Source organism: Acartia tonsa, chromosome 6 (genome assembly GCF_053477335.1).
Source record: "Acartia tonsa isolate MP-2025a chromosome 6, ASM5347733v1, whole genome shotgun sequence".
Taxonomy (NCBI): Eukaryota; Metazoa; Arthropoda; class Copepoda; order Calanoida; family Acartiidae; genus Acartia; species Acartia tonsa.
In genome coordinates, this window is record NC_137265.1 from 27,782,892 (window position 1) to 27,810,278 (window position 27,387).

The window sequence follows — 27,387 nt, forward strand, 5'->3', positions numbered from 1 at the left end:
ACCCATACTTCACTGTAGGATTCTCATAACTTTTACACTATTAAACCTTACTAACAAATACTTAACTTTTAGAATAAAATCCTATTTTGTTTTAGGTGATATGACAGCTTATTTGATTTTGGCCAAATGAGTGCTGAAGTGGCATAATTACTACATCATTTTGCCTGAAAGTTTAAAACTATATCTCTCTTCCAATTCCTATCCTTGTAGAAGATATCTTAAGTATCATTTATTTATCAATTTAGATATACTGAAATTCTTTGTTTTGGGTTCGGTCATATTTCTTCTAGTGGCGATTTCTCTTGGGGTGTGTGGAGGTACCCTTTGCCAAAATATTTTTTAAAAAACGTCCTAGGACCTTTAAGAAGCTTCACTGAGACCTTTATCCGTTATAGATCTACCCTTATATCTTGTTATATATGGTTATCAAGGATAAAAACATTTATAAAAGCAGATTGCTAGCGAATTGACAATCATTTCAGATCTTAAGCAAAATCAGTTTTTAAAAACATTTTATGTTTAGTTGTTATTTAGGTGAAAACGAGGCAAGCATAATAGATTTATAGAAATTTTAAGATCTTTAACTTTACTTGTCGTAATCTACTCTTTAACTTTTTCTTTACTAAAATGAGGATAAGAAGTATCTTATTATTGATTATTATGTTCCATAATTCTCATGAAATAAAACAATTATATTTTAGATTTGATTTTGATTAATCCAGTTAATCTTAGACTCTCCTACCTAAAACATTCAATGTAACTTTTCTGAAAATAACAGTAATAGTATAACTATATTAAAATGAATTTTATTTAATCTTTTTACTGAAGTGGCTTAATAAAATATGTTACAAATTACAAATTCAGAAAAAGTAATGCAAGTCTGAACTTATCAAAGCATTTGATCTCATAAAAAAACGAAACTTTAACTCTTACTATTGAAAATATCATAACAAAGAAAGCATAAAAATTTTCTGAATTATAAATTTTAAAGTGTTAATTTTTAGATTAAACTACGTTATTTTTATATTTATATCGTATCTTTAAGCTTTGACAAATTTTTTAGTATTTACATTAAATGTTTAGAAATACTATGCTATTATGCTTCCTGCCAAAATCTTCAAGACAAACGATCATCCCCTGAAAGATTGTATTGATCATAACCTACCCAAGTATATTATTTGTGGGTAAGTCTTTACTTGAATATCCTAACAAAAAGGTTCAGTCATCAAAAAATCTGAAATAATATTTTACTTGTCTTTAATGAAAGTATTTTTGGCCATTGCGAAGATCTCTAATCCTGCGGATTACTACCCATCTAGGGATCCCATAATTCTTACCTAACCTAACCTGAAATAGCAAACAAAAATACTTTCAAAAGAAGTTCTTTTATGGTAAACTCGGTCTAAATAAATTGTCAAATATTATTCTCAACAAAGGATTTAGATAGGAGTTATGATATTCTAACAAATACGTTTGTTCAAGTACGTTAGTAAAAATGACATTTATAAGCCATATAAATTACATTTTAGAAAATAACATTTTAGTGAAAATTGTTTTTAAAAATATTTTCAGCTTGCTTCATTGTGCTTCACATAGACATAATTAAAATTAAAGGAAGTGGAAATTTTACAATAATACGTTTTAATTTTCAAAATATAACTGTAAAATTTTTTTTTCTTCAGCAGACCAACAAATCTAAAGAAGCCTGAAATTAGGTAAATTATATGAATAATTATAATGAAGGTAATATTTATGAAAGAAATTTATAAAATATTGAATCTAAACTTTTCATTTTATTAATTTGAATTGATGTAGTTGAAATATCCAATAATGACAGTCTGTCCTTAAATTAACAGGATGTCTGTTTGTTTGTTTGTGTGTACCGTAGGATCTCACTAACCGCTGAACCGATCTGGTTCTCTTTAACAGGGTAGCTTCTCACTCATAGTCCCGGAAAGGTTTTATAACTATTTTGTTGGAGGTTACCACCACCCTCCCCAGAGAAATCGACAAAATAAATAAAATAAAACAAGGATGACAACATCCATAAAAGCGAAGCTCTGAAACGATAGGACAAACGGACATTAACACTTGTATAATGTCAGAACTGAATAATCAGAATGCTAATGTAAAAGAGTCAAAGCAAAATTTAAGTAAATTTGTTGAAAAACTGCTTGATACAGGATAATGATTATGGACATACTTACATTTTTAGGACTTGATTATAGAGTTGCTTCGCTTATAATATTGTACTTTGTTGTCCCAGGAATCAGTATACCAAAAATCAGACCAATCGGATAATTAGGTCATATACAAATTTGTTGTTAAAAATGTTAAAAAAATCAACATGTTTAAAATTGACGTACGGACATTCTGGTAATGATTATAGAGTTGCTACGCTTTCTAACTCGTACCTAACTATTACAGGAATCACCATGCAAAATTTGAAATCGATAGGACAATTCTAACATGCCTAAATTAACGAAAAAAGGTATTTAAAAAAGTAAAAAAATAATCATGTTTAAAATGGACGTACGGACATTTTGGTAATGATTATAGAGTTGCTATGCTTTCTAAATCGTACCTAACTACTAATGGAATCACCATGCAAAATTTGAAATCGATAGGACAATTCTAACATGTCTAAATTAACGAAAAAATCTATCCGTTACGGACGTACGGACGGACCGACCCTAATTATAGAAAAGCTTCGCTTTTAAAAACGCTGCCCTCCGGACATTTAATTTTTGCAAATAGCTAAAACCATAACTAACCCATCTAGCAGCGAAAAAAAATGTTTTTGATAAAAAACTGAATTTTAAATAGATTTAAACAATTTTATGTATCCCTAGAGGCCTTCAGAGCGTAGCCGCTAGTTTTAAGAAATTAAAATACAAATTTTTGTTATTTTATAAGAATACAGTCAAACTCTTTGAAGAAGTCCAAAGAGCGTGTATTAATATTAAATAAAAAAAATGCTTCTTTAATCTTTTATTCTTTTAATACCTACTCATTGTGTCCCAAATATGGTTTTTTCTTTTAATAATTAAATTTTTTACCTCAAAATGTTAAAACTTTGATTTAAAACATGTTTTTAGTTTGAAAGTCTGATAAAATATTAAAATTTTCAGTGTAAATTGGTTTTATGAGGAGACTAGGATGGGAAAACATCAAATAAAAACTCCACAAATTTTAGAGGTAAATTTGTTATGATTGTTAGGTTAGAATTGTCCTATTGATTTCAAACTTTGCATTTAAAACATGCCGATTGAAATAAATTTATAATCTAACCATACATTCTTTGAGGTAACAAACACGCAAAACACTTACTCCCATAATTTCAATTGATTTTCAAAATATAGTGGGAGGGGTCAGTACACTTAGCCCCTTAATTTCAATTTATTTTCAAAATAAAGTCGGGGGAGGGGGGGGGGGTGTTAGTACTCGACAAAACATTTTCAGGGAAATTTCTGTGAAGATTAGTAAATTGTTGTACATGTACGCCAGTTCAGTTATATGGAAAATTAAAGTAAAAATCATATGAATTTCAATTTTTCTTAGGAATTGCTCAGTAAAAAAAAACTATTAAAAGGAGTAAAATTGTCGATTGATTTGGAATTATTTGTATTATTATTAAATTAAATCTTTGTTTTTTGACTGCAAACTTTTGAAAGTTATACATAATTCTAAACTCAATATTTAAAAGATATTAAAATTAAAGAATTAATATAGAATGTATTTTGAGTTAAAACTAAAAAGTGTTAAAAGTTCCATAAGCTTTGAGAAGTCTAATATCTTATCTAATTTGGCAACACATAAACTTTATATTTACACACAACGAAGCTACTCTTCAATCTTTTAATGCTGCAACACAACATGGTAAATTTGTGTTTGATAAAAAAATATTTATAATGGTAATGTGGCGTTTTCAAATTTCTTTGTAAATAAAAAGTATGAATGAAAACATCCATAAAAGCGAAACCTAACGGTCGGACAAACGAATAGCAGACTGGCCAGAGTGTACGTTTTGTACGTTTTGTACGTTACGCATCGAATCTGTGTACGTTCTGGACGTTATTTTGATATGTGTACGTAACGTATTTTGAAATTTGTATTTTTGTACGTTTTACGTTTTTTTAAAAATAATAAGAATCAAATATTAGCAGAAAAGTAATTTGTATGTTTTGTACGAAAATTTTTGCAAAAACAATAGGTGTATTATTTAAATAAATTCAATAATATCTTCAATTTTCATAGAACAAAAATATGTATGTAAATTATGCATATATGTTATTAGAACTTACAGTTTACATTTATGGATTTGAAATATATGTCCTATAGATATAGTTTAAACTATTGAACAGAAAGAGATATGCAGTTGACTAAATTCAAGTTTAAATGCATTTCATGCTACTACCCCTTTAATAGATTTTACGATAATTTTTTTCAAATTCTTTATAAACTTGGGGTAAATTTTCCGAGATATCATATGGTGCACAGTGTAGGATTAAGAAGTCTTATTTTTTGGTATCTTCAGTTTTTAAAGAATAAGAATAAAATATAAGTATAAAAGTATTTGTATATTTATTTGTATTTGTACAAAAAGTATTACAAAAATAGTATATTATCTATAATGCAAAGTAGAATGATGTCTGTCCGTCTACTTGTCCGTCTGTATATCAGAAGCTTAATATCTCAGTAACCACTGAACCTATTGTGCTCTACTCTTCATGGAATATACCTAATAGTCCTGTGATGGTTTTTGCTATTTTCTTTGGGGGAGGGACACTTAAAGCTTTTTACTTTCTACTAGGATTAGAGGCTTCGTATCCCTCTTTTATAGAATCGTTTTGTCTTAACCTCTTTTCGAGGAAGCTTTGTGTTTATCAAGTTCGAAATTAATTCCTTATCATTATCCTAAAACTAAGCGCAAATGTCGTCTTTTTTGGCTTTCCTTTCATAATGTGACGCGGCATGGATTGTTTATATATTTTGATGCGCACGTTCGTTACTTTTGAATGAGATATGAGTGTGTGAAGATTTCGGAGAACAAAATTGGGCCTATCATTGGTCTCATAGTGTGTGAACGACCCTAGTATACCAGGGATTTGAAACCATAAGAACTTCAGGTAGAATTTGTTAATTTTATTAAGAAGAATGGTGTATAGGACGATTATATGTAGTTTTAAAAAGGCTTTAGTTAGCTAAGCATGAAACTTAATTATGATTAATATATGTTTTAGTAGTTTTTTATGTGCCTTTAATTTTGCATTTAACAATGATTTATTAAACCAAATAATTTTCCTTTAAAGCCAAAGTTTCCAAAGATTCTTAACCAAGAGAAAAATGATTTTTAAAAAGCAATTAAGATTACGTGGTTATAAATAACTGGAATTATGAACTAATTGATTTTGTAATTTCAGGACTTTGAAATAATTTCATCAATAAATCTATATTCAAACCTGCTGTTGAAACTTGATGGTTCCTGGTATTGGGGGTTTGTATGTTCGCCAACAGATCTCGAGAACTTCCCGCTAATTCGGAAGTCATACTCAACCAAAGTGTCATGGTTGAGACAATTTCAAAGTATCTGATGAATAGGCGTTAGCATTCATCAAGAGATCAATAGCATCCAGTGAATTATTGATGCAATAAACTGTGACAATTTTTTCTGTGAAATAAGTACCTAGTGAATCAATATGCCACTAACCAAAAAGCAGAAAATAGAGCGAGCTATCGCTATTGGCAGTGAAAGGCTAGAAGTGTTTGACGAACAGTTAAAAGTGTTTTATGACAATTTAAAGGCCTGCCAAAGTTTTAGTTCATGTGAAAATGTGAATATAAAATCAATTCGTGACATTTTTAGTGAGGTCAAGGACCAATCTGACCTAATAAAAAGTCTAAAACCTGCCGTGGAGACTAGTGAGCTGCGCGAGTTCAAGCGTGATTTGGATGAAGCTAGTGAGCAGAAAACTGTTGCAGATAAAGTTTATGCGTCGTTGGAGCAGTGTACAAAAATTCTGTACTGGCTTGACAATGATTCAGACGACGCGAGGTCAAGCACTGTCGCCAGGAACCTCGACGTCATTGAGAAGGTGAAGATGGACATGGGAGTGCTTAAAATTTCCGTGGAGTTGCGCCAAGAAGTACGTGATATGTACCGAAGGCTTAGAGAGATGGAACGTCGTTCATCTAACCTGGATGAGAGTGGGACACCTGCCATGCTCTCCAGAAGTATGTCTGCCGTGGATATTCGGAGTTCCAACCCGCAGTATGGGCGCTGGGACAACAGTTTGTTGCCGTCCTTTGACGGTACTGACACGGATTACCCAAACTTTAAACAGGTCTTTAAGGATCTATGCTCTGGTTACGGATTTGCTGACCAGAGGTTAAGTCTGATGTTGTGTATGGAGAAGGTGATAACCAACCCGGAACTACGCAAGCAAGTGTCAGCGATTAGAGATCATAATGAACAATGGTCGTTTCTTGATCAGATGTTTTTATCAAACACTCGCCGGTTCATGAGGATTTTAACTAAGCTGAACAAGATGAAACCTGTGGATAAACCTGTGGACGTGGTTAGCGCAATTGCTACCTTCAAGAGCATGATGCAGGAAGTAGAAACCATCGTTGGTTCTGCAGCTAAGGATTACAACCACCTAACTCTTATTCATATTTTTAAAGACAAGTGCCCTGAAAATTTGAGAGAGAAAATTATGATGGAGCTAGGTAGCATGAACCAACCAAACATCCAGAAGATTGTAGAACTACTGGAGAGGACCAGGGGAGCCATGTTGGCCGGTGATATGTCCTATGACACTAGCGCCGGCAAGAGAAATCGTGACAGAGCTGCCGCCGCGCAAGTATCTGGCCGCAGCGACAATAAGAATGGAAAGGCTGGAAAGGACAAGGCTTCCAAGTGGAACAGTGCATGTCCTGTGGAGAGCTGCAAGGAGAAACACCCGATTTTCCGTTGCCTCACGTTTAAGAAGATGGATGTGGTTGACCGAAAGAAAGTTGTCCAGCAGAAGAAGTTATGTGAACTCTGCCTGTGTGACGGCCATACTGCTGACAAGTGTAATAAATCGGATAAGCTTGGTGTTTGTGGTACCAATAATTGCGACAGATACCATTCTAGGTTACTCCATGAGGCTAGTGCTGGTGTGAATACAGTCTACAAGTCAAGTTCTGCACCCAGCCCCTGTACCTTCTTACTTCAGTTAGTTCCTGTTGTAGCACCTGGCGGCGGCACCTGCCACGCCACTGTGATGTTTGACTCTGGGGCAAATTTGCCACTTGTGTCTGAGAAGTTATCCAACAAGTTGAAGCTGAAATCTACCGGCAGATATACAACTATTTCTGTAGCTGACGGCAGTGAGTCTTCCTGCCGCAATGTTGTGTTTTATCTGAAGGATAGGGACGGCAATTTGAGGGAGTTTAAGGCAGCTGTCATGCCTACCCTCGGCGGGGCCAACGAGATGCGCTCGGTCCACCCCGAAACTGCCGCCGAGATATTTAAAATGCCGCCAGAAAGGTTTACATATATTAGTGGAGGCTTAGATATCATCATTGGAAATACACATCCTGACGTGTTTCCATCAACCTACCAGAAAGTGGGCCAGTCTATGTTGTGGCGAACCATTTTTGGTAGTGGTTTTATCTGTACCAGTGCTGACGGTGGAGCTGGAGATCAAAAGTCGGCATATAAGGCTGTCAGTGTCAGTGGAGGCACCTTGCCAGACTTTCTGACGTCTGAATCGTTTGGCGTACAGCCGCAGGCACTTTGTCCAGGATGTACTGCCTGTCAAGAGTGCAAGGCTATGGCCGACGGCACTACCTGGGACCAGCGTGAGAGGCAGAGGATAATTGAGGCAGGTTTAACACTAGACTTGCAGTCCAACAAGTGGACAGGTCAATATGCTTATATTGAAGATCCTCACACTTTACCCTACAATGAGAGTTTAGCCCGCAAAATTGCTGAAAAGGATCGTGCCAAGATGGTCAAGGAAGGTACCTATGGAATGTATGTGGAGGTATTCAACGACGCCATATCCAGAGGCGTATTTCAAAAAGCCACGCCTGAAGAATTGCAGTATGAAGGGCCTAAGTCTTGTTCATCAATAGTGGTTGCTTTCAAGGAGGATTCAAGTTCCACACCCATGAGATTGTGTGCAAATAGTTCTCTGACGTTCAAAGGTACCAGTTTTAATAACATAATGCTGGGAGGCCCGCCGCCAATGCAGAAGATTTTTTATCATTTGATGCTTTTCCGCGGTTACAAGGTTGGTATAACCGCGGATATTTCCAAGTTTTATAACTCCATCCTGGCCACAGAGTTCGACAGCCAGATGAAGAGAGTTTTATTTTCCCCGACGCCAGACGGTCCACTTGAAATTTACCTGACTAAAGTTGTGAATTTTGGCGAGTTGGCTGCGGGAAACTTGGCAGTTACAGCCCTGAAGTTGACGTCCCGCCTGTTCGGCGGAAAGAGTGAAGCAGAGGTCAAGGAGATGTATGGAGAGGGGCAGATAAACGGTAGTGAAATTGTTGCTAAACCTGAATTATGGAAGGAGCCACAAATACCTACCTACCCTGATGAGGATTTCAAGTTACCTCAGATTCCAGTTGCAGTCAAGCTTGAGAAGCACAGCTTCATAGATGACGTTATTTCGGGAGCAGGATCGAAGCCAGAAGCCAAGGAGATGATGAAAGAGGCCGACAGAATTATCGGCAAAGGTAGTTTTTCCTTCAAACAAGTCATTTATTCTGGAGATGATTGCCAGCCAACCAAGGTTCTCGGGCTGATATGGAAGCCAGCCACCGATGTGTTGTCCATCGCCACAAGAGTCAACCAAGATGGTAAAATCAAGGGAAAGAAGGTGAAAGAGGATGCTGATTTGTACAACCTCCAGGACGCCTTGGATGAGAATCTGACAAAGAAGATGGTCCACAGGTTCGCCGCCCAGACCTTCGACCCGATCGGGCTTTGCAGCCCTATTCTGTTGAGAATTAAACTTGTCCTGCGGAAAACATGTTTGCTGAATTTGGGCTGGCAAGATTTTATTCCAAAAAGTCTACGGGATGAACTTGTTAAGTCGCTGGAGGACAGAGCTGAGGTCGCTAAATTGGAGTTTGACCGTTGTGTGGTCCCGGAGGAACCAACTGGCCTTCCATCCTTGATGATGTTTTCGGATGGGTCATCAGAGGCTTATGCATGTAATGCATATTTGAGGTGGCCAACTAGACAAGGATTTGAAACGTTTCTGCTAGCCACCAAGTCAAGAGTTGCGCCGGTCAAGTGTGAATCAATTCCACGCCTTGAATTGATGGGGTGCCAGATGTCCACAAGGTTGTCAAAGTCCATCAGAGATGCCCTGCCCTTTGATATTATCAGAGTGATGTACTTTACTGATTCATCGTGTGTTTTATCACAAATAGTTTCCAATAGTGCTATGTTGAACACATTTAATTCTCATCGCATTGGAGAAATTCAATCTGCAACCAACAAGGATGACTGGAGGTGGGTTCCGGGGACGCACAATGTTGCAGATTTGGGCACCAGAAGCACCTGCAAGGTATCAGATTTGGGACCAGGTTCCAGGTACAGATTGGGCCCAGAATGGTTGCGCCAGGATGAAAGTGCGTGGCCGGTGAAAACTGCCGAACAAGTCAAGCAGGATTTACCACCAGAGGAGTTGAATACCAAAATGGTTAAGTTATGTTCAATGAAAGTTGCCGGAGAAGCTGCTGAAGATGTCTTTAGGTTTAAGCACAGGAGATCATTTGGACAGGCCAAACGTATTATGGCAGCTGTCCTGCAAGTAGCGAACACCTGGTTGAAGAAGCTAAAGAGCAGACAAGAAGGTAAGACTACAGCCGCTGGTAGTCATGTAGCAGCCGCAGATTCTGTGTACAAGCCGTCTTTGTACAATTTTATGGCGGCGGCGGAACTTTTCATTGTGTCACGAAGCCAAGAGGATGAGTGGATAAATGACGCTAAAGGCAATTATGCGTCATTGAATCCATTAGTGCATGAAGTATCATTGACCTGGCCTGTCGTTGGTCCCGGAGGAAATTATGTGACCAGGGAGATGAGAATTCTTAAAATGGTTGGTCGTGGAGAGCCCGTCATTGACGCCATTACTGGTGGCCGTAAAATGATATTTGAAGACATGCCAGGTTTAATAATTTTGGAGCCTGGTAATTGGTTAGCTGCTGTTTTTATGAGAGAAGCGCATGTTGAGCTTCACTCTGGTGTCCGTGGAACTTTAGCTGAGAGCCGCCGTTGGTGCTGGATTGTGAAGGCAAGGAGGTTGTCCATCATGGAAGTGAAGAAGTGTTGGCCCTGCAGTGTTGAGAGGGCTAAGGAATGTCGTACTACCATGAAGGATGTGTTACCTGACAAGTTGATCCCGAGCAGGCCTTTTGAAGCTGTGCAAGTCGACCTGATGGGTCCGCTGGTTACGAGGAGAGCTGCCGCCAAAACGAGGAGTCAGACAGCAACGAAGAAGGTGTGGGTGTTCGTGGTGGTCTGCAGGTTCTCAGGGGCGTTATGGTTAGATGCCTTGGAAAAGTATGATACCAGCAGTATCCTGTTGTCCCTGCGCAAGTTGGAGGCTGTTCATTGTCTGCCGAAGGTCATAGTAAGCGACATGGGCACACAATTATCTGGTGCTCGCAAGGTTTTAGAGCAGAAGTTGGGCAGCCAGGTAGAGTTTTCTTGGTCTCAGATCCCAGCCCGAGCCCACCATTTCATTGGGCAAGCTGAGAAAATGGTGGGATTAACCAAGAGATTGCTGTCCAAGAAGTTGGTGAATAGTTCTGTTAATTTCAACGAGCTCCTGGTGCTGTTGGCGGAGGTTAGCAAGTTGATGAATAGCAGACCATTGACGATAGAAGCTGCGAATGACGTGGAGAATTGGCGGCTGATTACCCCTGGCCAGCTGCTGGGAAATGTTGACCGCCAGCCGTTGTGCAATGTGGCGATGAAACCGGAGGACCAAATTTCCTCCAGGTTGAAGTTGTTAGAAGATTTGTCTGCCCAGTTTTGGACTGCCTACCGCCAGGAGATCCTACCGAAGATATTACGGATGTCCAAGTGGAAGGATGAGATGGCGGAGCCACTAGCTGACGGAGATATAGTTCTGGTTACGAGTACCAATCCGCTGATGAGATGTTTGAGGATGGGCCGAGTGACGAGAATTGAGGATGGGAGAAAGACTGCAAGAGTCTTGTTCAGGCTGACAGATAAATCTCCCCTGGAAGAACATGCTGTATCAGTCAGGCAGTTTAAAAAATTATGATTAATAATTGATTCTTATTTTATGGAAATTGAGATTTTTTTTAGTAAAAAAGCCACATTTTTCATATGCCTATTTTATGCCTAAAATAAGAATCAAATGAAATGCGATTAATTTTTATTCTATTTCATTTGCTCTAATTTAATTTTATTGAGTTTAATTTCTTTTCAAAAGTACAATTTATTATAAAACTTACCTGAAAAGTTTACCAAAAAGGAATAAATGTGTCGAGGTTGCGTGATTCGATATTTATTCTAAGAAAAAAATCAAGTATTTTTTAGCAGATTTTTTTTAAAAATTATATATGAATTTCAATCAAGTAAAACATTTTTATTCAGATCAAGGAATGATTGAAAATTCATATTTAAAGTCTCATATTTTTTACAAAGAAAAATTGGTATTTTTTTCATAATTCCGATGAAAATTCTAACGAAAATATTATTATTTTGCTATTCTTTAAGTATTAAAAAGTTTATTGTTGATTAAGATAGTACAGTTCTTATTCATTAAGTTTGAAAAACTTTCTGCCCAAGGATTTTGAAATATTTTTTCTTACTACTCTTTTTGATGCTTAACAAATTTAGTTTTAAGTACCTATAAATCTTAATTTTCTTGTCTAAGATTTATTTCGTTTTATTTTACCATTATTGTTTACATTTCGACCTGATTTCGTAGGTACTTATTGATTTATTAATAATGATTTATTACCTATTGATTATGAAATGATTATTATTTAGTATAGTTGTTATATTTACAACATCATGATTAATAGGATTATCTATTTTAGGATTTGTGTATGTGATCTTGTGAATGTCATGTGCATGGAATGTTGTATGGTACAAACCAATCCCCATCCTTCTATCCTAAAATGTGAGGTATTATGAGTCCTAGTGAGGAGTATAATATTGTGTATGCATTTCACGGGGTTTCATTTAGTTAGGAGCAAAATTGTCACGTTTTCGGGATGTGGCCATTCTCATGTGATTATGGTGAGTTGAGTTTAGTGAGAAATGTTGCTAGTGCTCAGCGCAAAAAAACCTTGAATCTCGTTAAGGAAGTTAATTTGACTTTCAAACGGGGGGTGTGTCTTAACCTCTTTTCGAGGAAGCTTTGTGTTTATCAAGTTCGAAATTAATTCCTTATCATTATCCTAAAACTAAGCGCAAATGTCGTCTTTTTTGGCTTTCCTTTCATAATGTGACGCGGCATGGATTGTTTATATATTTTGATGCGCACGTTCGTTACTTTTGAATGAGATATGAGTGTGTGAAGATTTCGGAGAACAAAATTGGGCCTATCATTGGTCTCATAGTGTGTGAACGACCCTAGTATACCAGGGATTTGAAACCATAAGAACTTCAGGTAGAATTTGTTAATTTTATTAAGAAGAATGGTGTATAGGACGATTATATGTAGTTTTAAAAAGGCTTTAGTTAGCTAAGCATGAAACTTAATTATGATTAATATATGTTTTAGTAGTTTTTTATGTGCCTTTAATTTTGCATTTAACAATGATTTATTAAACCAAATAATTTTCCTTTAAAGCCAAAGTTTCCAAAGATTCTTAACCAAGAGAAAAATGATTTTTAAAAAGCAATTAAGATTACGTGGTTATAAATAACTGGAATTATGAACTAATTGATTTTGTAATTTCAGGACTTTGAAATAATTTCATCAATAAATCTATATTCAAACCTGCTGTTGAAACTTGATGGTTCCTGGTATTGGGGGTTTGTATGTTCGCCAACAGATCTCGAGAACTTCCCGCTAATTCGGAAGTCATACTCAACCAAAGTGTCATGGTTGAGACACGTTTGTTGGAAATTTGTCAAAAAAAAATATAAAAAAATATTGTGATTATTTTTTTCCTTTAGGCTTCGCCCCAGGGTGCGGTGGGGGTTCCCCCACCCCGCTGATTTGCATTAGTTTACAAAAATAAATTGAGGGGTGTTTGATTTTTTTTTTTGGGGGGGGTGGGTTTCCCACACTCTAAGAAAATAGCCTAAAACTACCACAGGACTAGTAGATATATTCCCTGAAGATTAGAATTTAGAACCCAATCTGTTCAGCGGTTACCAAGATCTTAAGCTTTAGACAGACAGGCATTGATTTATTTTGTATTAAAGACTAGTATTTTCTGAGATCTTTAGCAATAGACAAAATAACCCTATATCCTATTATATGTTTATCCTATAAATCCTTTTTTTTCTGTAACAAAGAATCTCGCTAACTGCTGAACTGACATGATCTTTGTGAGGTTGTAGGCTATTAGCATCAGACAAAAAACTTACTACTTTATTTAATAGAATATACTTAGTACGTAATAACAGGATGTATGTCTCTCTGTCAGTTTATTTGTACCGAAGGTTCTCGCTAACCGCTAAACCGATATGGTTCTCTTTTACAGGGTAGCTTCTCATAGGTCCTGGGAGAGGGTACAACCACCCTCCCAAGAGAAACTACTCTTAGAAAAAAATCACAACCCTTCCCCTATTTTTTCTTTCTTTTTAAAATTGAAATCAGAAATGGGGGTGGTCTACTCCCCCTTCCCTCACTAAAAAAATTATTAGCGAAGCTACTCTATAATCACTTTGTCAGTCCGTTATGCTATCGGAGAAACGTGATTTTCTCGGCTCCTGTTTTTTGATTGAATAAGTTCACATTCTACACATTTTCATTGAGATTTGCCTTTTGGTTGGGTGCTAGATCTATTCCTAGATTTTCTTTTTTTCAGGGAATAAATAAATTCACATTCTACATATTTTCAAAAAGTTTCTTTAAGGTTTGTCTATTTGTTGCAGTGCTAGATCGATGCCTAGATGTATAGGTTTTTGTGATTTTCACAACTCATATTCCTGATAGACGGTTGTAATTTTCAGGGATTGTATTAGTTTTCATTCTTAATACTTCCACTAAATTTCATTGAGATTTGCTTATTGGTTGGGGGGCTGAATTTATTCCTAGATTTTCACGTTATTATATATTTTTAAAAGGTTTTGTGATTTATTTAAATAAGTTAAATGCTTATTTTTTACGACACTACTCTATAGTTTATATAGTTCCCAGATTTCCATCCATAACTTTTGAGCCTCGCTACTTAAGGATGTTGTCATCCTTGTTTTTTACTTTTTATTTTTAAATAAAAAAATGGGTTTTTGAATTCAACTCCCCCCCCCCCTAATCAAGTTCCTCTAGAGGCCTCTAAGGGCGTAGTCGCTGGTCCTTATAATAGGATATACTTTGTACATAATAACAGAATGTCTGTTTGTTTGAACCAAAGAATCTCGCTAACCACGGAACCGATATGGTTCTCCTTAACAGGATAGCTTCTCATAGGTTTTTGGAAGTTTTATAACTATTTTGGGGAAGAGTATCACCATCCACCCTCCCAAGAGAAATTGACTTTAGAAAAAAAACTACCTCCTCCCCCCAAAAATGAATTTTAATTGCGATTTTAAGTTAATTTTTTTCCAGATGTCTATAAATAACTTTTGAGCTTCGCTACTTATGTATGTTGTCATCCATGTTTTTTTTATTGAATTCAACTCTCCCCTCCTCAAGTGCCCCTAGAGGCCTTTAGGAGCGTAGACGCTAGTTCTTTTGAATAGAGTAAAAGGATATCTTGTCAGTTCGCTATGGTTCTCCTTTACAGGTAGCTGCTAGTAGACTTAAATGTATTGATAATAGGTAACTAGGAAATTATTTAACTTATTTTTATTAGGAATGTACGTTTTTTTACTTTTTTTATGTACGTAACGTATTTTTTTTGTGTACGTTATGTACGTTTTTTATTTTCAAAATTGGCTGGCCAGTCTGGAATAGGTAGAGATTATTCATTTAGAATTCAACATAATTTAAAAGTCTGCATGAAAATGCCGTAGAAATCTATCCCAAAATTACTTGTAAAAGATTAATTTAGTTTTACTTACATTTTGCGACTTGCTTAAGAAATGCGGCTTTGAGTATTGTACTTAATCGTTCTACGAATCAGCATTCCAAAAATAAAGGAAATAGGATAATCATATGAATTTTTTTTAATCCTTATAAAAATTATCATGTTAAAATGGATATACGAACTTTCTGGTAATGATTATAGAGTTGCTACGCTTTCTAAATTAAACCTAACTTTGACAGGAATCATCATTCCTGGTTTGAAATCCCTAAACAGGCCTTAATTGACGATAAAAGCAATCTGCTACGGACTGGACGTACAGACGGAACGAATTTAAATGAAAAAAAACCTTTGATTTTAATAACTATATTTTGTTCTGTTTTTCTTTTGTCAGTGTGGACCTTTATTTCCTCAGATTTCCCAGTTTAAAACCTCTCTCATCCCATCAGCTAAGAATACATTGAATTTTAATTTATCCCAGTTGCGGACACATTAACTTATTTTTAACAAAAATTAATTTGTTTCGCCAAATAAATTTGTTATTAAATATAATCCAAGTAAATTAATGTAGGTGTAACTGAACAAGGATGATAGCACCCAAAAGTAATTAAGCTAATGAAAATAAGTCTTTAAGATCAGTCATTCTTGTTTTAATATAACTATCTTCAAAGTCGATCAAGTAAATGAAGAAAATAAAAATGTGTACATGGAAAAGAACTGAATACTATTTTTTATTAGGGGATTTAACTCAAGAAATTTCAGGTGATTATGATTCAAAGCATCTGAGTAAATCGCATTTCTTTTACAGTATCATTGATTGACGGAAAAGTTAGCTACAGAGAAGCTATACTACTAATAAACAAAAATATTCAGAATACTCCGCATTGCGGAATAGACAGACACAGACAGAGAAAGTTAAAAGGAGGAAGGTAAGGGGTGGGAATAGAGAAATAGAAAGAAAGAGTTATAAAAAAGGAAAGAGAATGTTTAGATTAAAGAACTGTGTGTGGATGTGTGTGGGTGTGTAACCCAATTAGAATATTGATAATTGCTCTTGAAGATAATAATATTCATCAGTCTCTATCTTATTATAAATATATTAGACAAGAAACAAGGATGACAACATCCATAAGTAGCGAAGCACTAAAGATTCACTGAAGGACAAACAGGCAAAATGAATTATGAGAAGAAGTTGATAAATATGAGAAATCAAGATACCTTTCTGAAACAATAATTAAAAAATATTTGTAATATCTTTTTATTCATCACAGACTGATGGACAAAGTGAATTATGCACTTGATGCGCACTGATACATTGATACAGGGAATCGTAACCAAAAATAGCAGCTGTCTATCTTCAATAGCAGCCAAGAAAATCTGACGAACAGACAAAGTAAATTATAGAGTAGCTTCGCTACTAAAAAGGATAACATCAACATAATTTCCTGGATTAAAAGAGCAAATAAAAGGTTAAATCTTTATATTTTTATTACATTTTTGTAGTTGTTTTTGAATACTGGATATTGATAAGAACGATTAAAGGTAGTGTTAATCAAAAAAACTGTTTGAATTTGATTTTATTGGGGTGGGGGATTATGAAGTTTGAATAATTCAATTTAATTGGGAGTAACCCTCAAATACATATACAAAGTCTCTAGTTTTATTCATTACAGCTATTAAGGATGTGACTGTTGAGCCTAAACCAAGTACTGAAGAAGTGGATATAATAGAGAAGGATAAACCAAGTACTGAACAAGTGGTTATAATAGAGAAGGACAAAGATTCTTTTGAATTATTGGAAGAAGAAATATTAAGAGGTAATCAAATATTTATATTTTGGTTCTTGAATTTTTTTATTTTTAAAATGAAATGATTCAATTGTTTGCTTCATATAGGCATCTGAAGGGATAAGGCTATGGATTATTAATTGATCAAAATTTCAATAAAAGTTTAGTACCCAAAGTGTTTGAGCCAACAAATAAGATAACGTCACTCTATAATTTTCGTTACAAGTGTAATTTACAGTCCAATATCAACTTTTTAACTTTTTTATTTGTTAATGGAAAATTTTTACTTGGTTCAATTATTGACCATATAACGGAAAAGACTTAAACGAAAATCAACCCCTCTTAAGTTCAATTTACTAAGAATATAAAAGGTAGGAGGAGGGGGAGGGTTGTGGTCGCCAGACACTTTGAGAGAGATCGCCTGAAAGCAAACCTGAAAAATGTTTCTTTATGCTTAGAAGCTGAAGAAGAAAATACAGATATTCCTACGGAACCAGATTCAAATACTTCTGGAAAGTAAAGCATTCATTTAAAAGTACAGTGACACATCGATGAATGGCGTAGAAAATTAATTCAACACCCCCCCCCCCCCCCCCCCCCCCCCTACCTGTAACAATCAGGGAGAATGTGCACCAACTCATCGACCATTGTTTTGATTCCCTGGATTATTTGGTTTTAGCCATTCTAGATTGATTTTATGCCAGATTGGGTTTGTGCTCTTGGTGTGTTCAAAAGACATTTGGATATAATGTTAACAAAATAATCTTCCTTTATATTTCTGTGTTGTTCAAATGAATGTTTTACAAAAAAACAGAAACTTTAGAAGAATTACATAAGGAAGAACACCAAGAAGAGACAATCATGGATGATTGTCAACCAAAGGTTAATGTTAGAAAAATTATCTGCAACTAGCAATTCAGTAGCTCATCTCCTCTATAATTAGGATATGCTTGGACGTCCGTAAAAGTATTACAAATGAACTGTGGATTTTTATTGTTTCTTTAACCTTCATTTTCTAGATGATTTGTGTGTTTGTGTTTAATCTTAATCTAAATATAAATATAAATTAAAAGAACTATAATATACTAATAAAAAAAAACACAAAACCTTTCCATATTTCCTCTGTTGTAACACAAGGACTCTGATAGGAAATTGACAACTTATTCATACGTACTGTACTAAATCAATCATTACTTGGACTAATTTAACCCAGGGAGGGGACAATGGATCGAATATTCAATCTTTAGGAGTCTCAGACTTTGGGGACTGGCTTCAAGGGAATGTGCTAGAATTTAGCAGTTTCTGACTGAGTTTGGGGACTTGGGCAACAAATGCCGTTACTCGCTATGTTAGTTTTGAATATATATAGCTTTGCAGACAGAGAGTAGTTCAAAATACACGGCCCCCCTTCATACTATATTTCACTCCCTTCATCCCCACCTTCTTTTTAAAAGTAGACGAGAAAGGGAAATAAAGAAGGGAGGTGGGGGAAATAAACAGGATAAAAAGGGGCAGGAAGGCGTGCGGGTCATATACTTGCCCATCCATCCAGCTACACGCCTGCCTGCCCCTTTTTTCCGTGTTCACATCACTTGCCCCCAAATCTCTTTTCTCTTTCCCTGTAATCTGGAGAGATCCAGGGAGATATTTCTAGTAATTAATTACAGAATGGTTATGTCAGTCTGTAATACTGGTAATCTTATTTTCAAATGATTGTTTTTTTTCTTGGAACTTTTTTCTTAGTTTATGGTTTTCTAGATTTAATCAACAATCACTTTACAATTTCCACCATATTTTCGGGATTATTCTGGTTTTCATTGCCTTTCTTCAAAAACTCTTAAATTGAATTAATTGCCCATTTTCTCCTCCCTTACTCCCTGAATTTAACCAAATTAGGTTTTTTTGGTTTTTGATAATTCATACAACCCCCTTAAGTTATTCATTACAATAAAATACAATTTTAAAATTTATTTACTGTGTAAATATGCATAAATATGACGTTTTTACTGACAATTATGTTGATTTTTACTCAAAGCATATTTCTTGTAGACAATAAAATGATTATAACTTTCGTTCTATTTAAGATAAATTGATGAAATAAAAAATACATTCAATTTTATTAAGCTGAAAAGTCACTTATTGATTTTAAGAAATAATAAACCCCATTGAGTGGAGGAGGGGGGGGGGCGTTGAGTATCGAAATAAGAAACTAATGTAAATTTCTTTTCTACGGTGGGTTTTAATGATTCATATAGCAGCCAAACTGTTTTAGGCAATACCCATTTGTCTGTCTGTCCCTCTGTCTGTCTGTCTGTCCCACCACTTGTCTGTCTATCTGTCTATCTGCCTCTCTTTTGGATTTCAATGAATCATCTAGCATAGCCTAATTGTAATTTGTTAAAGCCTCAAAGACTGTCTGTTACTATTTACCTGTCCCTCTGTCTGTCTGATCATTCACAGGTTCTCTATTGAATTTTATCTAATTAATTGTCTATTTTAGTAAAACTTTGATAATTCTTCTTGCCCGTCTGTCTGTCTATCTGCTGAGTTTCTACCCTTGGTCTAACAGACTTATTCACTTAATTTATAAAAAATTAGATTTAACTAATAATATGGTGGTATCTTGTACCAAGAGATACATAAATAACCTTGTGTTGAAAAAAAAACAAATAAAAAATGATTCAATTTCTTCTATGAAGAAAAGTGTAATACATGTTCCCTTAATCTCTTTGTACATCAAAAATATGTTTCAAAGAACCACGTACATCTTAATTTTGGAAAATTAATTTTCTCTTAAAAGCATAGAATAGTTAATATTATAAGTTTTTTTGTACTTTTTTTTGTGTAGATTCAATATTTCAAACCAGATTAAAAAGAGGATTTTTAGTTTTTGAGATATTTGACCTATTAAGAAGCCCCTTAATATAAAAATGTAAAAACCAAGAAAGCCACTAAAAATAATCACATGAATATAGGCTTGATGTAAAAATTATAAAGTTAATGGTATCAATTAAAGAGATAATAGTTATAATTTGGTTTACTTTACAATAAGCTTATGCTACCTGATATTGGGTTTAAACATCCTCAATATCAGAATTACAGTAAAATATAAGTCTAATCACAGTTCATTAGTACAAAACTTTTTGAGAAAACAGCATAAGTCACCCCTTTTTTCTTGAATCTCCAATATTCCTATTGATCTCCTCTCTTTCTCCTTCTACACCATATACAAAAAAATGGAATACCTTGCCTATGTCTAAGTATGGAAAGGATGTTGAAGATTAAAGTCATCCCAAGTATTTAATGGGCAAAGCTTCTATCCTTTAAGGGTAGACCTAAACCTAACAATCGGCCTCAAATTGTAAAATAAACTCCTATTTTGTGAGTTTGCATGCCTCATAGATGCAATACAGACTTGACTTGTGCCACTTTTCTATATATGATGCATTGAAAGTCCTCAACATCCTTTCCATACTGAGACATAGGCAAGGTATTCCATTTTTTTGTATATGGTGTAGAAGGAGAAAGAGAGGAGATCAATAGGAATATTGGTGATTCAAGAAAAAAGGGGTAAAATCTTTGAGGGAAACCCCAAATAAAATTAATGGTCTTCTTATCAATAAAGGGGGGTTTGGTGCTGGAAGGTGAGCAAAATTGATATATATTGAGCTAAAATTTTGAAACTGCCTGGTCCAGTAGTTACTGCATCTAAAAGAAAAACAAAATTAAAATTTTTTTTTTAAGTTAGGTAAGAAAAACTGCAAAAATGGAATTTGACTTTGCAGATTTCTTGCTACACCTTCATATGTTATAATTGAGACTGCTCCATTTTTTTTGGTAAATTTCAGGTTTATATTGACATACTAGAATTGAAATTTTGTAAAAATCTTTAAAATTGAGATCACACAAAAGAACTAAAAAAACATTCTTTTTTGCAGATTTCAAAAAACTTTGAATGGCTCATGAGAACACAATTATTGCATCACAGAAAAAAATATTTAGCATGGGTAATTTCAGATTTCAAAAACTTAGAAGTGCTCGTGAGGTCACAATTATTGCATCACAGAAAAAAATATTTAGCATGGGTCATTTTTTTGCTTAAATCAACCCTTTTTTACTGGGGGCAAAAAATTTTTCAAAATTTTTCCATGGCAGGATGATTTAATCTACAATATATACTTTTGGCTGTTGACAGCTGTTCTCAGCCATTTTTGGCAGTTTTCAGCTGTTATGACAGCAAAATCTAGAAATTAAAAAAGTGTTTTTAGTAATATGTCCATGACATAAAGTTATAATGTTAATTAAGAAAAGTTTAATTCCATGGAAATATTAAATTTTTTATATCCTTATAAGCCATTACCCAGCTGCCACTATTTTTGGTAGTATTTTTCAGCTCAACACCCATTAAAACCTATCCCTAAAGGATGATTCCTACGTAAATATTGCTGGATTTGCCCTGAAAATAGCCCAAAAATCGCTAAACAGCTGAGCAAACAGCCCTTAGCCATTACTTTTCCAACTTTTTGTTCCATTTTGGGTAAAAAGATCTACCAAGGATTACTCATGCCAAGTTTTGTAATGAAATTCGAATTCTAGGTGCCATTTGTGCATTGATTATGTGATGGTTGCCTTAACCCCCCCCCCCCCCCTTAAGCTTAACTTTTTGTTAAATTTTAAAAAACAGACCTACTACGGATTACACATGCCAATTTTCATAACAAAATTGATTATGGGATGGTTGCATTAACTCTCCCCCGTCCTACATATGTATTAGAGTTTCCTCATGTCTCAATTTACTAATTAAAAGTTGTACAGTACAGTTGTACAGAATATTGCAAGTCTGGTAATTAATTTACCTAAAAATAGATAGCATAGAATTATCTGAATCAGTGACTTGCTTAAATACACCCTCCTTAAACACCCCCAACCCCACTTTATTTTAAGGGGTGTAAATTTATTTCCTTTACACCCCCTTGGAATTTATAGAGGGGTGTATCTGAGGGTTAGGCTCTTGTCAAGAGAGTGGACATGGGTAGACACCTAGGGAGGTGTATCCATCCCCCTTAACTTTACAAGGGTGGTGTAAACAACCCGTATACCAACCTTTTGCACGCCTTTGATCTTAACTATACTTTCAGAGTACATAAAGTTGTAAATTCAGTAACTATTCTACAAAAATTATCTTCCTAAATTGATATATGATTTTCGGGGTAATCTCCGGTGGACTAAATATTAAAATTTTATGGAATAAAAGATATCTTTGGAACATGCATGTCTTGAAATTATCCCCCCTTTGTACTCAATTTGCATTATTAATTCTAAGTGCATCAATTTTGCGTTTAAAGATACCCTTAGTTTAAGCATTAATTTCTCCAAAAAATGATGAAAAAAGATCAATTTTTTTTGATAAAATGATAAAAGTATATGTAAAATGAATTAACCAGAAAAAATTAGAGCGTTTTGTATGCCTTATAAAATGCGTATTTCTCATGAAAATTGTAACGATTTAGTGCGTTGAGTAAAATCTTTACAAACTTCCCGCTTTTATAAGTAAATAGAGTCCTTGTGGTAATTTTTGCTTATAGATTTTTGTTTTGATTTTTTTTTCAATTTTAATAAATTTTTCTTACTTTAACACCTGATTTGAATTTAGGCTTTTATGAATATTATAAAAAGAAGCTGTTAAAACATTACCGATTAATATGTAATAAATTATAATTAATAAACTTATTTTTAATATGTCAAAATTAGAAAATATCTTACTATTTATACAATTCATCCATGAATTGTTTAAGATGTTTCTAACTTAAGATAACATATGACTACCTGGAGGAAACTTCTGAAGACACCAGTAATCATCAGGATGACCATACTGAAGAAACCAGTAATCAGCAAGATGACAACACTGAGGGCACCAGTAATCAGCAGGATGACCAGACTGATGATGCTGAGAAAACAGTTGATGAAACTTTAGAAAATAATGAAAATTTAGAGGCCACTGTAAGTTTTTATTTGCTAATAACTGTCCTCATATGAAAGTAACAGGATATCTATGTGTGTCCATAGAAATATCTCTCTAAACGGCTTTACTGATATGTAAAGCTTTATAGTGAAACTTTGTGTGGGTCATGGAAAGGTTTATAGATATTTTAGTGGACACTCCCCCCCCCCCCCCAACCCTAGAAAATCAACCTTAGATAAACTCAAGAGCCCCTAGTGGTTGCCATTTTAAGAAAAGAGGTGAAAAACGAGTTAAAACACATAAACAGATGTAAAACCGAAAAAGATTATTTGTAGAGCTGCTTCGTTTTAAAAAATATTTATTTAAAGAGAAATTTTCTTTGTTAGACTTATTAAAATAACCACTCTGAATAAATTAAGCATAAAAATATTTGTTATGGTTCAACAATTATTAAAAAATTTTTGCAAACAAAAATTTAGGTTTCTTAACATTTTTTTGGTAATTTATATTTTCTTTCTAAAATTATTCTTTATTAATTAAATTAAATTGCACCTAAGCCCAATTCCGCTAAAGAAAGCCAAAACCTAATCCCTGAGTTAACCTAACCTATATAACATCTATTTATTCAAATTGTTACAATTCCGTGTGGGCTGAATTCATAATTACATTAAATAAATATATCTTAAAAATAAAAAAAATGTTTACAAGTATATTCTTCTCCAAGACTCAGAAATTATTTTTTATGTTAAGGAGAAATCGCCAGAGAACAATGATCAAGATGAATCAAATGAAGTCTCTAATCAAGTAGAAGGTGGCACTGAACAAAACGTCAACGGCATAGATCAAGGCAGCTCCCGCCAGAAACCGCCGTCACTGAGAGCAGTCGTCCAGGCCAAGTTTATTCGGCGAGGCTGGAGGAAGATGTCGGCGGGAAGGATCGAGGATACGCCAACGGGATGGCGCCTTGTTAGATAAATTATTTGTATAAAATATATTTGTTGTGCAGTTTTGTGTTTAATAATTAAAGCCTCTTAGAATGAATTTTTAAATGTAATGAAGTTTTAAAAGTTTTTTGAAATATTAAAATTCAAAAGTGAAAAAATCATATTGGCCAACATGAGACTTTTTATCTTTCACAATAAACAAATATGGCAACATCCAGAAAACCAAACCGAAGCTTAAAAATCATAGGATAATTATATAAAACAAAAAATTGTTGTAAAAAGGTTAAAAAAATCATTGTTTTAAATGAACGTACGGACTTTGTGGTAAAGTATAGAGTTGTTACGCTTTCTAAGTCGTACCTATCTCTTACATGAATCATCTTGCAAAATTGAAATCGATGGGACAATTCTTACTTGCCAAAATTAACGATTCGAGCTTTCTGTTCCGAAAGGACGAATATAGGAAAGCTTTGCTTTAAAAATTATAGTGTACTATAAAATATCAGAGAGAGAATAAAATTTGCTGCAGATTTCAATAAATTTCAATCTTGCCTCGAGCTAATAATTTCTACAATTCTTTCTTTATTCTATTACAGTCAAAGTTATATCCTCATATTTATATAAGGAAATTTCCTTTTTCTCCTCTTTTCAAAAGCAAAGCTTTTTAAGTTTATTTTTTTAAGTTAGAATTGTCTAAATTGATTGCATAATGATTCCTGTAACAGTTAGGTAAGATTTAGATAGCGAAGCAAATCTATGATCATTACCGAAGAGTCTATACGACTATTTGACTCTTATTCCTTTTATGATAAAAATATCTTTTCATCTGCTTTTTATAACACTAGCGATTGCGCCTCTAGCATCTAGGAGCTCTATATAAAAAATAGCTTAAAACCATCTTTAAATAAATAAAATAGCCTAAAACCATCTCAGGATCTATAAGAAGCTTCACTGTAAAGGAGAACAATGAAGGTTCAGCGGCTAGCGAGATCCTTTGCTACAGACAAAAAAACCTTGCTACTTTATTTACTAAGTATATTTGCGATAACTTTTATTTAATGAAATCTTCCAATTTTTAACATGTACAAAACGGCCTGCTTAATTGCTTCAAGATCCATGTCAGATCTATATAGGAAATAAATGTCTATAAACGAGCTCAAGTTTTCCAAGGAATATTTGTTTAAAACTCATAGTGCTCCAATAATCCATAATAAACTCTCATTGCCCAGAACGATAAGACCCATTATTTTACTTTATTAAAAATAAATTACTTTTTTTAATTTCATGTTGCTATTTACCTTATATCAATGTATATAATTTCTAATCATAAAAAAGAAAATTTAAATTTATAATATAATAAATTTAAGAAAACTCTGTTTTAAAAGAATTCGATTGTGGCGACACTTTGTGTGTTCAAATATTAAACTAAAATTGTAATCATCATCATTAACCCTTTGGTGATGGTAATGTAAAAAAAAAATATAATTTAAAAAATCTTTTTAAAATCATTTAGATTATTAAATATTTACTTTCTTTTAGATAGTAATGACGGGTGAGGAAAATAGATTTATTGAGAAATAGATATGCATATAGAAAACTAGCCAATAGGGAGATAATTATATCGAGCCAACTCTAGTATTTATAACTAGCGGCTACGCCCCTAGAAGCCTCTAGGGGCACTTAAGGTAGGAGGGGGAAAAGTCGAACTCATCCCATTTTAAATTTGTGTTCTGAAGAGTAAAAAAATATTTTTGGGGGAGGAGGGGGGTGAAGACACCCTCCCAAAAATAGTTTAAAACCTTCCCAGGACCTATAAGAAGCTTCACTGTAAAGGAGAACAATATCGATTTAGCAGTTAGCGAGATCCTTCGGGACAGACAAAAAACGCTTACTACTTTATATAATAGGACAAGGTAAACTATTTCTCAAGTTTTGCAACAAATTGTTATACAACAATTTATAAATCAATATTTGGATTATAAGGTTCTGGCACTCTACAAGTGTTACTATTCTTGTCCTACATTCTGATTTTTGAGCTTCGCTTGTATGAATGTTATTGTTTTGATTCGTTATTTTTTTTCTCGATAAGGTATATCTCTGAAGCACATCAACTCTACACTTTGTTAGTGTTTGGACATTTAGTAGTCAAGGATTAGAACGGACACTTTTAGGACCAGCTAAGCTACAATAGTAGTGTCACCTAAAAACTAACTTTTTAAGAAAATGCTCTTTTACAAAATAATTTTTAGTCCTATTTCTGAAGGGGCCGGGGGTTATAAAACGACCGCGCCACCCATAAATTATTTTGCCTCTCATTTTAATTATCTTAAAGGTAAAATCACAAAGTTTTCAACAATTGCATAAATATTAACTTTTCATAAAAATGATTTTGTAATAGCTTAATTAAAACGTAGTAAATATCGTTTTTCCCCAACTTGAAGCATTTGTGAAAATTTAGTTTGTGTGTGAAATCTTACAATCTTTCAATTTCCTATCACTTTTGTGTAAATTCTATATTTTATATCAACAGCGTGGCATATCAGGGGATGATTGTTTCCTTTAGCAACTATTCCCTTCCTATAGCAAGGAAGTTTAATGAACGGAGGGGTGTAACCGTGCAATAAATCAACCTCCCTTAAAAAAAACTCATAAAACTAAACTTCAACAAGGATGACATCAATAAAAGCGAAGCTCTGAAACGGTAGGATAAACGCACATGAACACTTGTATATTGTCAGAAATGGATAATCTGAATATAAATGTATAAAAGTCAAAACCAAATTGTACGTAGATTTGTTAAAAAATTGTTTAAGGACATGCTTACATTTTTAGGACTTGATTATGGAGATGCTTTGCATATAACATTGTACTTTGTTGCCCTTGGAATCAGTAATCCAAAGATCAGATCACTCGAATACTTTATCAAATAAAAGTTTGTTGTTAAAAACAAACATGAATAAAATGGACGTACGGAAATCTAGTAACAATTATAGAGTTGCTACATTTTCTAAATCGTACCTAACTACTAAAGGAATCACCATGCAAAGTTTGGAATTCTAACCTGTTGAAATTAACGGAAAGAGCTAACTGTCTATGGCCTACGGACAAACCGACTATATTTATAGAAAAGCTTCGCTTTTAAAAATGGAAATAGCAGATTAGCCGCTTCGGTAATGATAAGTTCACTCAACTCCAAACTGATCAATACGTTTGCTACACTATTTCAATCCAAATGTTTTACTGATTTTAAAGGAGCGCCGCTATAAGTAATTTCCAGGGATCTCAAGAGAAAATTATTGGTTAAAAAGTTTGGACACTAGTAGTTTGAACCAAACAATAATAATCTGTAGAAAGAGTCCAAAGTTTTGAGCCAATAAATGAGAAAGTATGTAGTATACTTTGGATAACAGTTTAATTAACAGTCCAAAGTCCCCTTCATCCCTTCAGTAATAGAATTACAGAACATTTTTGACGGTAAAAAAGAATATTGTGCAATTCATTT

At 34.1% G+C, this 27,387-nt stretch overlaps 2 protein-coding genes across 3 annotated transcripts; both read left to right on the forward strand.

The window, feature by feature from the left end:
* Positions 1-1,087: 1,087 nt before the first annotated feature.
* LOC145322285 (uncharacterized) lies at positions 1,088-17,790 on the forward strand. 2 transcript variants are annotated; one of them, XM_080164173.1, is made up of 5 exons: positions 1,088-1,184; positions 1,683-1,715; positions 3,132-3,198; positions 16,874-17,009; positions 17,438-17,790. In XM_080164173.1, exons 1-5 carry the CDS (start codon positions 1,099-1,101, stop codon positions 17,497-17,499), a joined length of 384 nt encoding a protein of 127 aa, XP_080020299.1. In that variant the 5' UTR covers positions 1,088-1,098; the 3' UTR covers positions 17,500-17,790. The 2 variants fall into 2 exon arrangements, with proteins under 2 accessions (XP_080020299.1, XP_080020300.1); XM_080164174.1 differs by having other exon boundaries at positions 1,686-1,715.
* Positions 17,775-23,995, forward strand: LOC145323044 (uncharacterized). The gene is made up of 3 exons (XM_080165429.1): positions 17,775-17,861; positions 22,791-22,979; positions 23,692-23,995. Exons 1-3 carry the CDS (start codon positions 17,775-17,777, stop codon positions 23,914-23,916), a joined length of 501 nt encoding a protein of 166 aa, XP_080021555.1. The 3' UTR covers positions 23,917-23,995.
* The last annotated feature ends 3,392 nt before the right edge of the window (positions 23,996-27,387 follow it).